The 15,354-nt window shown below is 42.3% G+C and overlaps 1 protein-coding gene across 4 annotated transcripts in view; it reads right to left on the bottom strand.

Annotated features, from left to right (window-relative positions):
• Window positions 1–15,354, bottom strand: part of sox5 (SRY-box transcription factor 5) — a 406,357-nt gene that overhangs the window by 234,801 nt on the left and 156,202 nt on the right. For 3 of the 4 annotated variants that reach the window (XM_041203211.1, XM_041203209.1, XM_041203210.1), the window contains 2 exons: window positions 9,169–9,255; window positions 5,124–5,296 (listed from right to left, as the gene is read on the bottom strand). In XM_041203211.1, coding sequence (XP_041059145.1) covers window positions 5,124–5,296; window positions 9,169–9,255 — 260 coding nt within the window. Of the gene's footprint in view, window positions 1–5,123; window positions 5,297–9,168; window positions 9,256–9,407; window positions 9,550–15,354 lie in introns of those variants that run through there. The other variant, XM_041203212.1, reaches the window with a different exon arrangement.

Raw genomic sequence — 15,354 nt, 5'->3', positions numbered from 1 at the left:
GTGAGTGAGCACCCTGAGACTGGCAGTGAGCCAGACACACACACACATACACAGGTCATTTTTATTAATTACTACTCTTTTTAAAAAATTAACAATTTGCTATGACATTGCTGTACTTTTGCTCAGCAATTGTTTCTTTCCTTAAAACCTCAGCTTTTTAATAAAAAAATTGCTTTATTGTCGTGCCAACTCTTATCTTTCCAAAATTTACTCATCAGCCCCTTGATTGAGAAAAATATGCAAATGTGGCCCCCGAGCGAAAAGGTTGGACAAGCCTAGTCTAGATTAGACAAGGTCAGGAGAGCTATTTGACCATTTGGTGGGGAGAGGGTGCTGATGGTAGTTCTGCCTCCACCTGACATCCATATACTCACATTCCAGCACGGGACATGAGTTAACATTTAGAGGAACAACAGAAAGAACTTGCATTTATATATCTATTCTCAGGATGACTCAAAGCAGCTCACAGCTAATGCAGTCCTTCTGAAGTGTAGTCACTTGGGTATAATGGAGGGCAGATGGCAGCTAATCTACATGCAGCAAGCTCTCCTGAACAGTAACAGTCAACGATAAACATTTTCCAGGACACTGGGGAGAATTCCCCTACTTGTCTTCAAAATAGTGCTGTTGGATCTTATATGTCCACTCGAGAGGGCGGACTCAGGTTAGTGCCTCATCCCAAAGATTGCATTTCTGTGTGTGGCCCTCCCTCAAGTATTGCATTGGAGTCTCAACCTGGATGATGTTCTCAAGCCTCTGTTGTGAGATTTGAACCTTCGACTTTCTGACTGAGAAGAACAAGGGCTCTGGATTATTATTTTTGGGGCCTGTTTTGGTTTTTGTTTCGACAAGCCTGCAAAGATCACTCCTAAACTCTTTTGTTGAACATCTAAGACAAATGGATTTGTTTAGGTGATGTGGAGAATGGTGGGGGGGGGAGGGTGGGGGGGCGGTGGTGGGGCACGTTTAAAGGCATCGTACAAATTAAACCGGAAATGCAACTTAATTAGATAAACAAAAGCATCGCACACTGTATTGGAAGACTAGTCACAGTGCACAATCTTGACTTGCTGACAGATTGCAATTCAGAAGTTGATTGCTAGTTCATCAAAAACAAAAGCTGCCAACCCGATCAAAGTGACACAATACTAATTAAATGAAGTGATTTGATTGTTTACCAGGAACAGTTGTTACATTCATTGCAATTTTTGCTTTGTTGCAGATCACAACAGATTGTTTTAAGGTAAGGCTGGCTTTTAATTACAGTACAATTAAAATTAAAACAGGCAAATGAGCCAGCTCGTAAAACGTGGAGTCTGCTCACCTCCCATTAATAACAAACCTTTGACATTTACAAACCTACGATGCATAGGAGAAACGTGTTAGGAAAGGAAGGTTTTTATTATTGGGTCAAAGACTTAATCATGCAAATTGAAACAATAGACCACTCACACTTTGGACTTTGACCATTTTAAACAAATTACCTGTAGTGTATTTCATCATTTCAAAGAGTAATTGTTTATCTTTTTGCAGAATTGAGGTAAATGCAATTTATAATGTTGGAGTACTCTATTGTCACAATTTGCATGATAAAGTCTTTGACCTAATAATAAAAACTTCTTATCTCATATCTCACATTCATTCTACATATGCAAATGTAACAGATTAGTTGTATTTTTTAGCCATGGCTCCTCAGGTGGCTCTCTCGCCTGAGTCAGAAGGTTATGAGTTTAAGTCCCACTCTAGAGATTCAAACCCATAATCCAGGCTAACACTCCAGTGCAGTATTGAGGGAGTTCTACACTGGGGGAGGTGCTTTCTTTCAGATGAGATATTAAACAGAGATCCCGCCTGCCCTTTCAGGTGGATGTAAAATATCCCATAGCACTTGGGACCAAGCGCTTAATTACAAACCAATAGGAAGTAAATTTAAGGCTGCTTTTAACATGACAACTGGGTTTTATGTAGAAAAACATTCCAAAGGCCTCACCAAGGCATAATCAGACAAAAATGGACGCTGGCCCAAATGACAAGATATTTGTAGGGACTATTAACTTCTGGATCAAAGAGATGGGTTTTAAGGAGAGCCTTAAGGGATGAGAAGGAGGTGGAAAGATGCAGAGAATTTCAAATGCTTAGAACCACGCTACCAATGATGGAGAAGTGGGAGAAGGATAAAAGGCCAGAGTTGGTTGAAGCTCAATATTCTCACCGGGTTGCAGGGTTGGATGAGGTTAGAAATAGAAAGAAGCGGGAAGGGATTTGAACAAAGGATGAGAATTTTATATTAGCAGCATTGTGGAACCAGGAGTCAATGTAGGCCAGTGGGAACAGGAATTATGGCTGAGTAGATCTTAGTGCAGGATCAGATAAGAATTTTGGGTGAAGTTCACAGACTGTGGAGGATGGGAAGCCAGATTTGCATTTCTTGTATTTTTGAGCTAATCCCAGTGTAGCCGCTGCACAATACAGTGACCCGTTAACACTGCTGGTCAGGAACTCAGATTCTGTCATGAAAGTTTTTCACGTCTTATAGTCAGAACCTTCATGTCTTCAAGGTGAAGATAGCACAGCTGGAAGAATTGCACTGTCTAAACCTTTGAATTAATTAAAGGCACCTTTAAAAAGAGAGCCCAGGATGTCTAGGAAAACCCTCAACTTAATAAATTCTGTTTCGCACCAAACTGGAGTTGCATTTCAGCCAATCAGAAGCAGTGTGAAACAACATGCTCTAGGCAGTCTCCCATCACTTTGCTTTGAGTTACATTGGGCCTTGACTCATACTACACTTTCAGCATAAACTGAGGCAAAAGCTACCTGAATGTCAGAATGAATCGCCCTAAGGAGAGCAAGTGTCTGGATTAATCTGCAGTCTGCAAGGTATTAAGGCAGGCTGATAGGTCTTATTTTATTCTTGACTTTTTATTTAAGCCACTATGTTAACACTGAGTAGTGACCTCCATCTTGTTCATTGCCATTTTCCGTTTGCTGTGATCCTGTAACTGTTCACTTGGATCAGAAGAAGAGCTTCGCTTCACACTCCTACCAGTCAGAGTTCTAGCAAATGGCACATATCAGTCATGTTACTAAACCAAGCGCAGATTACTGATCACATGATCAACAGCAGACCAGTGTCCTTGGTGAGACACGTGACTATTTTTACTGGAGAACCATTTTGCAAATTGCAATAAACAGGAATTTCTAGAGGCTGAATCGGATTCTTCATTTGTACTAATTAATGTGGTGCAGGACCAATCCAGGTTCAATCCTCAATCTGTACTGAGCTAGCCTAACATAGACAGACAGATGGCGTAATACAATTGGTTTCCAGGCTCAAAAGGGAAAGGTAGGTGAGGACTCCTGCTCACTATCCAATGATCCTTTCTGGAAGAGTGCATGTGCAACTCTCTGAGCTCGCTGTACAGATTCCCAGACAAGGAATGCCCACTTCTCCCTACACACCCACAGTCAGGAGAGGAGGGATGAGGAGAGAAGAGCAGGAAGAGAAAATTGGAGGAAGGTGGAAAAGAGGACGGGGGGCTCCAGTTACATGAAGAGAGACTAGACAAGCTGGGATTGTTCACATTGAGAGCAGAGAAGATTTTGGTGAGATTGAATAGAGATGTTTTAATTGAATAAAATGAGGAGAAAGTGTTTTCACTGATGGGAGGACCAATAATGAGAGTACAGGGATTTAAGATAATTGATAAAAGAAGAGAGGGGAAAAAGAGGAGGAGAATTTGTTTTAAATTATGCAGTGAGCTATGCTGATCTGAAATGCGCTGCCTGAAAGGGCACTTGAATCAGATTCAATAGTAATTTTCAAAAGGGGAATTGGAAACATAATTGAAAAAGGAAAATTTTGTAGGACTTGGATCAAGAGTGGGGTTCATTGGATAGCCCTTTCAAAGAGTCAGTACAGGAGCATTTGCCTGAATGCCTTTCTTTTGTGCTGTGTAATTCCATGGACTGCATTTTTCAGATGGTGGAGTCTCCCTTCCCGCTATCCGAAGAGTCAGCAGGGAACACATCCCCGCCATCAATCATGCTCGAATGAGGGTTAAGTGGCTGCAGGCGGGACTTCCGGCCCTCACACAGGAGGAGGTCCCACCTTAGGGATTGGCTGGCAGTTCTCCAGCCCCAGCAGCAGCAAGAGCTGCAGTGGACTGAAGAAGAAGTGTACCGACATGCCTGAGCCTAAGTCTTGGAACCGGAGGACAAGGGTCCAAGGGCGGAGAGGATAGGGAGGGCCTGGGGGCAGTACAAAGGAGGTGATCAGGGTGTCAGGGGAAAGGCCAAGGGGTTGGGGGTGGAGGGAAGTCCAGCAGCCACTGGACATGAAGGGATGGAGTAGGTGCCCGCGGTCAGAAGGGAGCTTCTGATGGAGGGGACAATCCCACCGCCCCCCTCCAACCCCTGGCCCCTTTCCACCTGCAATCCAAGCCCATTTTTTTTCCTTGCGTTTCCTCCACACCAGGTAAATCCTCCTGCAGGGACCTAAAAATTGAGATTTGGCTGAAAACGGCCCTTAAGTGGCCAATAAATGGCCACTTAAGGTCTTCAGTTGGGGCAAGGGCAGGCGTCCCGTCTGAGGCCTTGTCCACCTCAGCGTAAAATTGCTGTGTGGTCAGGTGGGTGGGAACCTGTAGGGAATCCCATTCCTTCAATTTTTCAAGCTTCCACCCCACCCCACCTAAAAACCCACCCGGGGGGTGCAGGGGCGGGTGGGTGGGTGGGGTAGCGTGAAATTCTGGCCCATGATATTCTCCGGTCCTTATGAGTGGTAATTCAGCCATAGAATTTGGTACATAAGTCACAGCATGGTTTAAGTGTACTTACATTAAACAACTCCCCAGGCAATCTTTCATTGCTTTTATTATATTGTTTCAGTTATAAAGGCTCAGACTATTAAGAGTAGGTCACCAGGGTTATAAGTCATAGTGCAAAAGTCAGCTGATGCCCCCATCATGTTGAGTAAGAGGCACCAAGTATTGCCTCTGTAAAACCATGGATTTTTCACTAAGTTTTGAATTATAGCTTCTTAATTCTGTGGCTGAAGCATTTTGCTGCTGAACTTTGTGTGACTTCCCGTAAACTGGATTACTCCATTGATCTGTACTCACTTGCTCCTGTTGCTGCTTGGCTAGTTCCATTTGCTGCCGCTGCTTCTCGATCTGCGAGGCCGCCAGTTTCTTCTGTTCATCGTGAGCTGCCAGCAACTGCTCCCGCAGACTCGTCAACTGATTTATCATCGCCATGAGCTGCCGTTCCTTCTCTGCTAGACTTTCTGGTGTCCCTGTATTCAGCACCACAGGAGAAAGAAAGAGAAGGAGGGAGAGATAGAGAGAAAAAGTTTAACACTTCTTGAATTTGACAGGCTGTGGGGGGGCGGGGGGGAGAAAAAAGCCAGCAGAGTGAAGGCGTGATCAGGGACTCAGGAAGCAGATATCATTGGACCATTCATTACGACACCTTTGACCACACATCTCGACAATCCTAAGCCCCCCGCACCTTGACTTTTATTAACCGTTCATCTCAGAACCTTAGGACCACTCAACATGTTGGAATTGCTGGAGACCTCTCTCACTTAATTGTTCCTTTGGTTGACATGACAGCAAGCAAAGAAGCTTTTTCATGGCATTTAAGACACCCTGGGCATTTTTAAGCTCTTTTTAAATCTGAAGATGTTCATGAAAATGCCACACCCCTCAACACAGAATCCTGGTTGATGAATATTAGTTTGGATGCAAAGCTTTCTATTTGAATCCTTCTGGCCCTTGCAATTTTCCTACTAAATTCCAGCACATTTGGAATTAACTTGTTCCATAACCTGCACGCTTTGGAGATGATACCAATTAACATTCTGCATTGGGATGTCATAGCAAGCTATTTTTGAAGATGTATTGCACAAGGAAATGCATATGTTGAAATCCAAATAGGCTTGCAGTACTCAAAAGGTTAATGGAGAATAATTAAAACATCACAAGAAATTTTCATTTTCCGTTCAGCCCAAGTGACACCAGTCACCTCTAGTCATACTATTATCCCTCATGGAGCACATGTAGTTGTTTAGCTATCTATTTAATTATGATCAGCTTAAAGGGGCACTGTCATAATGAGTTTTGAGTTTCTGAGTGACAAGCCAGACCATATTCAAATGTATACTTTAGTGCAGAGTTTTGAGCATGCAAATCAGAAGTGCATCATATGTTGGAGAGAAAGGATTTGCTTTTACATAGTAACCTCCACATACTCACAACATTGCTAAGCACTTCAACCAATGGTGTACTTTTTGAAGTGCAGAGAAACAGGGCAGCCAACTCGTGCACAGCAAGATCCCACAAACATCAGTGAGAAACATGATCTGGTTATGGAGCTTCTTCATACATATCTGTTCTTTCTTCCAAAGTTACAGCACAGGAATCTCTGTGGAAGTTCACCAGCTCAAGCCTGTTTTTTGTTGCTTTGAGGGATAAATGATGACTTGGACATGGGAAGAACTCCCCGTACTCTTCTTTTGAGTAGTGCTAAGGGATCTTTTAGATCCACCCGAGGGCACAGACACAGCCTAGGCAACATCACATCTGAAACAGCACCTCCGACAATGTAGCACTGAAGCTCCAAAACACTGCTTTTATTTCAGATCTCCAGCATCCATAGTGCCGGACCCAGTTCTAAAGACAACTCATACTGGACTCGAAATGTTAATTCTCTCTCTCTCTCTCCACAGACCTGCTGAGTTTTGCCAGCATCTTCTGCCCTGAAGCACCACGGTGCTAAATCTCTGGAGTGGTGTGTCAATCCACAGCCTTCTGGCGCCAAGACAGACACTTCTTGAAGATGACCACTGGTCACCAATGGACCACAGGGCCCCAAACAATGATTAACTGAGAATCTATTGTGATTGCTCAATAAAGCTATTTTATTAAAAAATTCAAAAGGTGTTGTCTTCAACATCAATTTGCATTTTAATATAATGCTGTTAATGCCCATAGCACTTCACTGGAGGGTAATTTAAAGAGTGAAAATATTGACACTGAGCCAAAGAAAAGATTTCAGGATAGGTGGTTATATTATTGGTCAAAGCGTCTTAAAAGGGAGAGAGGAGCAGGGAGACAGCGGCTGAGGGGTGGGGGATGTAATCCCAGAGCTAAGGCATGACCAACAATAGTGGAACAATTAAAATCAAGGATGCTCAAGGAGACCAGGACTAGTGATACCTCAGAAAGTCATGGAGATGGAGGAAGAGCTTCAATTTAAGGGAGAAAAGCTTGGGGAAATCCTGGGCCAGGATTGTTGCATGTTAACAGTTTATCTTGAAGGACTCAACACAAATAAAACAAACATTCAACATGTTTATCTGTTGAATAGCTGAGTCTAAAAGATCAGCGAGATCCCAGTTTGATCCCTGATCTTTGATAAGTTAGCTGATCCCAACCGGGGTCATAGGAAGTGGCCTGGATTAGGACAACCAAAAATCAGGCAATTGCTCTCCAGGGATCCCCTGCGAACACCTGGTTAGGAGAAGGTAAGCCTGGCCGTGATGCATACCGCAGTCGAGAAGCCTGCCAACACTTGTAGCCAAGACCTTGGCGAAGCAAAGCCCAGTCAAAGGAGTCGAGCCCTTCAGGAGAAGGGCAGGATGTGATAGTATGGTTGGGGAAAAGGTTTGTATTACTATTTCCAAAGTAAAACCATAACAGATTCAAGTGATTGCTGTGATTTTTTTTCGAAACCCAAGTTTGGGCCCTGTTTACATACAAAAAAAATGTTCATCTTGCAAGCCAGAAATTCTTGACGACAATAGCCCTTTGTGTTGCGTTTACATTTAGTTTACATTCTTGCGCGCTCCTGCTTAGCGTGCAGCAGCATTTCAAACAATCTCTCCCCCCGCCCCCGGCTGTAGTCTCTGGTGGCATTGGCGCTTCATTCTTGGGCACAAAGCAATCAGCCCAGCCTGACCCCGCAAGAAGGTGCGAGCGAGAATCATTTGCCCCTGGAGGGTAACTTTCTGAAGAATAGACAATAATTGTAACTGTCACGGCAGTCTGCAGTGGAAATAAACCAGTGGCTGTTTTAACAGCTCACTGTGGAGCCAAACCCTTTAGATGTGTGTTTGAAGCGGGACTGGGAAACAGAAAAGGCCTTCTGTTGAAATATCAGAGCAGAAAAGAAGTTCTCCTTTCATGGCAGCACCAAGCAGGCTGGCAGGAATGCCGATTGTCTTCCTTTGCTTGCACATGGAAGTTAGTCTACATCCAGTGTAAAGCCCGGCCCACAGAAGAGAGATAGTAATGATCTCCAGCACAACATTATGAAGATGCAAGAGATTTATTGCTATTGCACACAGGGTTTTGACCAAGTTGAAGATACAACAAAAAAAAGTTTCCCGGCTGAGCTTTGAGAGGAACGAACAGTCGCCATCGAAGAGCCCTCTTAATATGCAAGTGCAAAATGTTTAGCAGAAATGCTTGAAGGATATGATTTAGGCTCTGACAGCTCACATACTTAAGATAACAGCTCCGTGTGTAAAAGACTTACATGTGAATCAAAATAGGGTTATTATTAGATATTGAAAACGGTCTCAAGAACTGAGCTGTGGAGGAGTAATCAATGGGCGTTTTAGCTTTAATTGAAAGTGTTGGTTATATTTGAGGAGTTGTTGTCTAGACTGGGATCTTCTCGTTTCTTTTTGCGCAATTGACACTATGTCGAGGGCAGAACAAACAGGGACATGCAATCTGGAAACTGTACATTATTAAACATATTTATAAACAGTAACTGTGCCTTCTTTTAGAGACCATTACTGGAATTGCCACTTACTGTACTCTAATGAATGATGACAAGCAGAAACCAGAGATCAGGTCTCAGTCTCTATAAAAAAAAACTAACTTGTCATCAAAACTGCTGTGCAAGGCTAAAACTTCCCACATAGGACATGACACAGCCTTTATATCGTGTGTAAAATAGAAGATACGAATTAGGAAGCTTGACAAAAATATCTTGCTATTAAAAGATATTTCCAGCAGGCTGCACCCTGACAGCTTTTCTTTCAACACACACAAGCAAGGAGTCTCAAGAATCATTTCCAACCAACCACAAACATACAGCCATAGTCGCAGAAGGGGGAAGCAAGCAATGATAAATTCAATTGATAATTTACCCAACCTTTAATCTCCCCGACATTTCCAGAACCCATGGCTAGAAGCTTGTCCTTCCAGTCTTTTGATAAAAGTTTCTCGATGCTAGGAGTTTCTGAGGAAAGGATAAAAAAAGGGGAGAAAAAGAGAAAGCTTAGACATGATTAATCTGTCACTAAAATGCATGCAAAGTTCAGGTGCATCCCTTCCCGTCTCGCTGCTTTGGTTATGTTTAATAGTCATACAGATAAGAATGGATCTAATCACCTGCTCTTGCAAGATCATTTATCCTTACCACAAGGGAAGTAACTGTTGTCAAGTAGGACAATACATGACACAATTATCTGAGGTGCTGGAGTTACACTTAGCCCGCGAGAGAGAGAAAAAAAGCACATCACAACATTTCAACAAATTTCAGGGCGCGCTCAGGACAATTAAACGGCAATATAACACAACAGCCCAAGGCAGATAAGAACCAATCCTATTCGCTTTATTGCCATGGATCAAACAAACAGTTAAAGGGTGACGGGTAAGGCGGGGAGGGACTGGGTTGCACGCAGGGACAAGCCCAGTGAAATCACAAGTCATTTTATCAAAAACAGTCTGATCAACAGAGCAAAAAAAAAGTCCAGGTAGCACAAAGCAACATTCCTCACTTGTCATTTACAGAGTAGATCTGTTTCACTGCTTGTCAGCAGAGGATTTAACACTTGCCAATTGCCGAGGCTTCTACTGATAAAGGTTAACTGCTCGATTCTCTCAGCAACTTTCTCATTTAATTCTCCCCGCCCCCCCCCCCCCCAAAAAAAAGTTAAATTCTAAAATGGTTTCTGCCCTAGGCGGTAACTTGAAGGCAAGATCTTACAGGAGATTCTATTACTACGTGAAGTGAAGCCTCCTGCCATTTACTAGGACCGCTGGTTACATTTCCTGGCGCAGCTGGAGCAGCACTAGTGCTCTAACAGCTGTCCTGTGTCCATCCTGCTATCATCTCAACAGGTGCTATTAGGCACCGAACAATGGCCGAGGCTTTTAAGGCGCTGCTCTGACATTGAAATGAAATAACAAATGGCTGGGCGATGCATTTCTCCTCAGGTCACTGTGTGTGCATAGCAAGAGGAATTACTTATATTTATTAGCATGTTACATTGTCCCCAGTGACAGCCAGGGCATTTGGCCGTTTTGTTTTTAAAATAAAATTGAGTGCAGCTCTCCCCACTTTTACATTCCAGCTTCCCAAAGTTAGGCGCGAATGCATGTTTTCCGTTTTTGGTCCGGAATATTTTATAAGGTCGAGAGAAGGAAAGCAAAGGCTTTCTGTACGCTGGGCCAAGAAAAGTAACTCCGAAACCTCTCTTTTTTTGTGTGTGTGTGGCACCAGCACTTCTGTGCTCGGCGAATATGAACGATGAAAGAAATTTGAACAATTCCCCGGTCACCGAAGAATTGTATTACCAATAAGTTAACAGATCAGAAAATTGAATTGCAATAGAAGGCTATTATTCAGCAAGCTTTTATACACGAGAGCTTCCAAAACAAGCACTGCAGCTTAATCTAGATACATCAGGGTGGAAATTAAAGATTTGCCTGCAAGTCAATGAATGTCTTCCTGCGTTCTATTAAATGCTACATCAAAAACACTTCATACAATAATTAAAGCACACTTCAAAAACTTAATTAGTTAGAAGGTCCATCTATACACAATCAAAGCAAGTTGGATGAAAGAAAGATGTTATGTTGTTTTAAAAAGATCAACCAGGTCAGTCCTTGACCACATGGTCTTGATTTGTATCTCAAGAGGTAGCATTCTATATAAACAGAAATTTGAAGTGCTTGTAGGAGTTTGAGGGAACGAATGAATGTTAAAAAAAATCTAGCTGGAGCTAATTTCAGCTGGGAGCTAAATGGTGGATAGTAAATAAAGGCTAACAAGGATATTCGAAACTCCATTTAAAACACACATACAGATTTAAGCATTTCCATTATCGGGGTTGAAGCTGTTTGTTAATATTTTCCTTCTCTTTCCATCTTCACCTGAGTACTTTCCTGACCCAATCAAAATAAAAAGCAGTGGCTTGGACCTCCTTGCTCTCTTCCCCCGCCCCCCCCCACCCCCCCCAACCCCCCCTTATTATCTCATATTTGTGGAGCTGGTAGTAGGCATTTCACAGATCAGGACAAGTCAGCCCCCTTTGTAACAAAAGGGCTACTGTCACACAGCCAGTCTCAGACATGGTGAAAAGGAGCCCACAGGAAAAAGGCAGGCTCCAGTTTTTAAAGGTTTTTTTTTCTGCTGAGCACAGTCGCTACATTCACTCCACTTGGCAAACTCAGCTCACTGTTCCTGGCTTGAGCTGTGAACAGGGCCCGGGATTGAATAACCAATTATACAACCACTGGCTGAGTTTATCCAAGGTTTTGCAAATTGTAATAATAGTACAGTATTCCCAAAACGTTTCATCCCCTTCCAGACATGGTGTCATATCCCATCACGCTTAATTTACATTTTACAACATAATATACGTTGAATATCTCACAGCAAAATAATACAATCACTTATTTTTGTTGAACGGGTTTAAGTAACAGTGAGGTTTAGTCTTGGGTCCATTTAAGACCACATTAATTCAATATTATATTTCCTGTCCATTCCCTTGTTAGTTTAAACTGTAACCTGTGTTAACTGAGGGAAATGCATCACCAGCTTTAATTCTTGCTCTTTTCCATCATCAGTCATTCTTGAATGATTTGCATTATTGCAAAAATAGTGCTCCAACTGCTTATTAGTGACAATCAACATTTTATATCTTTATTTTTTTTACTTGGAGATTAACAAATGTCACTAGTCAAAAAAAACATTGATAATTGCCAATGTGCTGCCCTCACACATGCTTCTTCAAGGCTGAAAGAAAATTCTTTCACTCAGAACAATTCTCAAAGCTTTAACTGCCAATTGCAGATTTAAAACTTCAAAGATCATAGCGTCGCAGCAAATACAACAGCTTTGTCTGAGACAGGACACTTTCAACATGTGCCAGTGTGCTACTGCACTGGACATCATCACCAAACCTTGAATCATGGAAACTTACGGCATAGCAGGGGACTATTCGGCCCCCTATTATCATCACGGCTCTTTAAAAGAGTTGCCCAATTTAGTCCAACTCCCCAGCTTTCTCTTCATATCCCTGCAATTAAGTTCTCTTCAAGAACCTGTCCAATTGCCTTTTGAAAGTTCCAGGTCATAACAGGCCTCTGATGTTTCTCCTCATTTCTCCTCAAGTTCTTTTAAATCTATGGACTGTGGTTACGATGCAAGAGAAAGGGCTATTTGCCCATCATCATTAGCATTATCTCTAATAGCCCTCCCCTTAACTTGCTTTGCTCTAAGGAGAACAATTCCAGTTTCTCCAATCTCTCCACATAACCAAAGTCCATCAACACATGTATCATCTTGGTAAATCTCATTTGTACCCACCCCAAGACCTTGCTAAACTGTAATGCCTAGAATTGGGCAATACTGCATCTGAGGCCTAATCAGTGGTTTGGCATGACCTTCTAGTTGTAATATTTAATGCCCCTCTGTTTATAAAGCTAAGTATCCCATATACTCTTAATCACCTTGTTAACTTGCCCTGCTACCTGTCAAAGATTTGTGAATATGAACCCCCAGGTATCTTTGCTCTTGCACCCCATCAGAATAACACCATTTGCATCATACTACTTCTCCATGTTGTTCTTTCTAATGTGCATCACCTCACTCTTATCTGCATTAAGTTGTTGAAGATTTTAAGGCCTCATTAATAAAACACAAGTCTTATAGATTGATTCTGCTTTCCACTTAAATGCTATGGCATTTTGAAAACTTGGTACCAATATAACAAAAAGAACAAACTTAAATTTACATGACTTCAGGATATCCCAACACTTTACAACCAATGAAGTACATTTTGAAGCGTAATCAGTATTGTGACGTAAGAAATAGTTCAGCCAATGCACACAGCAAGCTCCCCCACATACAACAATGTGAGAATGATTTGATAATGTGCTCTTTAATGGTGTTCATTGAAGCAAAAGTATTTTGTAGGACACCAGCAGAACTCAATGCTTGTCTTCAGAATATTGTCATGGGATCTTTTTACATCCACCAGAGTGTGCAGATGGGCCTCGGTTTAACGTCTCATCTGAAAAACAGCACCTTGGATAGTGCAGCACTCTCTGCACTGCACCACAGTGTCCAGGTAGATTTTGTGCTCATGTCTCTGTGTGGGGCTTCTGACTCAAGAGACAAAGATGCTACTAAATGAGCAAAATCTGACAGAGCAGAGGATACAGAATTTGCAGAATGCAATCCTAGCTCTTCCCCCAGGTGCAAAGTTTACTGCCCACTTTATGAGCCTGTTGACCACAAATAGATTTTTCTTACTGAGCATATTGGTCCTTTGCTGGAAACATGTGGATGATGGTATGCACTATACCATTTTTAGCGACACAAGAGCTTCCCCTTTTGAAATCTAGAGTCCCCTCAGTTGCTCAGCAGAATCTCTATCACTCCTACCTCCACCAGTGGCAGCGGTGTTTCTGGCCCAAGCATTGGAGATAAAGATCAAAATGCAAATTGAGTCAAGCAATAGGCAGGCAGATTTAACAACAACCATCACTGTTGTAGCAATAGTCAATGGTTCATGAGTTCATGCATCCAGGTGGGATAATAGCAATCTGCCTTTATGTGGTAGTGGTGTCACATTTCACTCAGGGAGTCCGAGTTGCTGTGGGAACATGCACATTTACATGAATAATGTAGTCTGGAGCTACGAATAGTGATGGTAGAGGCTCCAATGTTCTTTCCATCACATGGCTAACCAGGAATCCCTCCCATTGTTACTGCCTGCCATTGGCATGTGTTGGAAGGATTTGCATTTTGATACTCTGCCTGTTATGAATGCACCTTCCTTGGCCATCAAGTCCTGGAGTGGGACTTAAACCTGAAGCTTCTGGTTCGGAGGCAGGGGCGCCACCCACTGCACCAGAAGACCTCCAGCATTTATATAGCACCATTAAAGCAGAAAAAATTTCATACACTGAGCCAAAAATGGAGACCAAAGGGTGGTTCAGAGAAGTGGGTTTTGAGGAGGGCCTTCAAGAGACTGAGTCAGAGAAGTAGAGAGGTGGAAGGATTAAGCAAGAGAATTCCAGAAGGTGGCCAAGGGATAGGTGATTGCATAAGAGGCCAGAATGGGAGGTGAGAGCACAAAGACCATAAGAAAAGTAAACAGCAGTGCGATAACACGCACTGTAAAAAAGGTTGTGAAAGTCCAAAGAAAACTCAGAGGAGACAGTTTTAAATACAATGTAACAACTGGAACAAGTGGAGATGTGATGAATTAGAAACAGGGAGGATGCAGGAATCTCAGGAGATGTTTGCTTCTGTAACTGTTAAATACCACATCAGGCGACTTGAAGGGGATGCACCTCTCCTAAAGTCATACTCTAGCTTAACAGTTCTATTTAGAACGTATCCGTATAACCAAACAGTGAGGAAAATATCACTTCTATTAAAAGCCAAGAAAGGCAGCATAGACAACAATTGTACTTGTGTAGCTAGCTGCCTTATGTATCATACTGTTTTAAATTGGCTTTGTATTGCTGGTGATTATGTGTTTCTCTATTCCTGTTGCTTTTGTCGAGGAATTTTGACAGAAAATTGCAGATTCATTTAATCAGTATTCACAAAGTAAGCCCTGTGTATATCAACAGAACAGCCTAATACTGAGAATTTAACCCCTTTTAAGAAATTTGCTTTAAATATATGCAAATAAAACAACAAAATGAGATCAAGGGGCGCGAGTTATTCCTGTCTTATGTCCAGCATTCTACTGCAGTAACAAATCCGTACTCCCTGACCATGATCCTTCTTTCTGTCAGGTCACAGGGTTAGTGTCAAAACCCAATGGGTTCATTACCACATCAGACCTTGTGCTTGACCCTAACTTGCACAGATTCCCAGAACACTTGCAGCTTTTGAGGGCTTTCTGCTCTAAACAAGTTCTTATTTAATTAAAAGGACATTTTGAAGGCTTCTTTACACCATGGGTCCCAATTCAATTAAACAAGGCCATCTGAATTTGCCTGGTAGTCTGCAGGCTTTACTTTTCTTTTTCACTCACAATAAAGCAGAGTACGTCTGCAGAACACAAGACAGTATTTTGAAACTGTTGCT

This window comes from Carcharodon carcharias, chromosome 13, assembly GCF_017639515.1.
Source record: "Carcharodon carcharias isolate sCarCar2 chromosome 13, sCarCar2.pri, whole genome shotgun sequence".
In the NCBI taxonomy this organism is placed as follows: domain Eukaryota; kingdom Metazoa; phylum Chordata; class Chondrichthyes; order Lamniformes; family Lamnidae; genus Carcharodon; species Carcharodon carcharias.
This window is presented reverse-complemented; position numbering and strand designations above follow the sequence as displayed.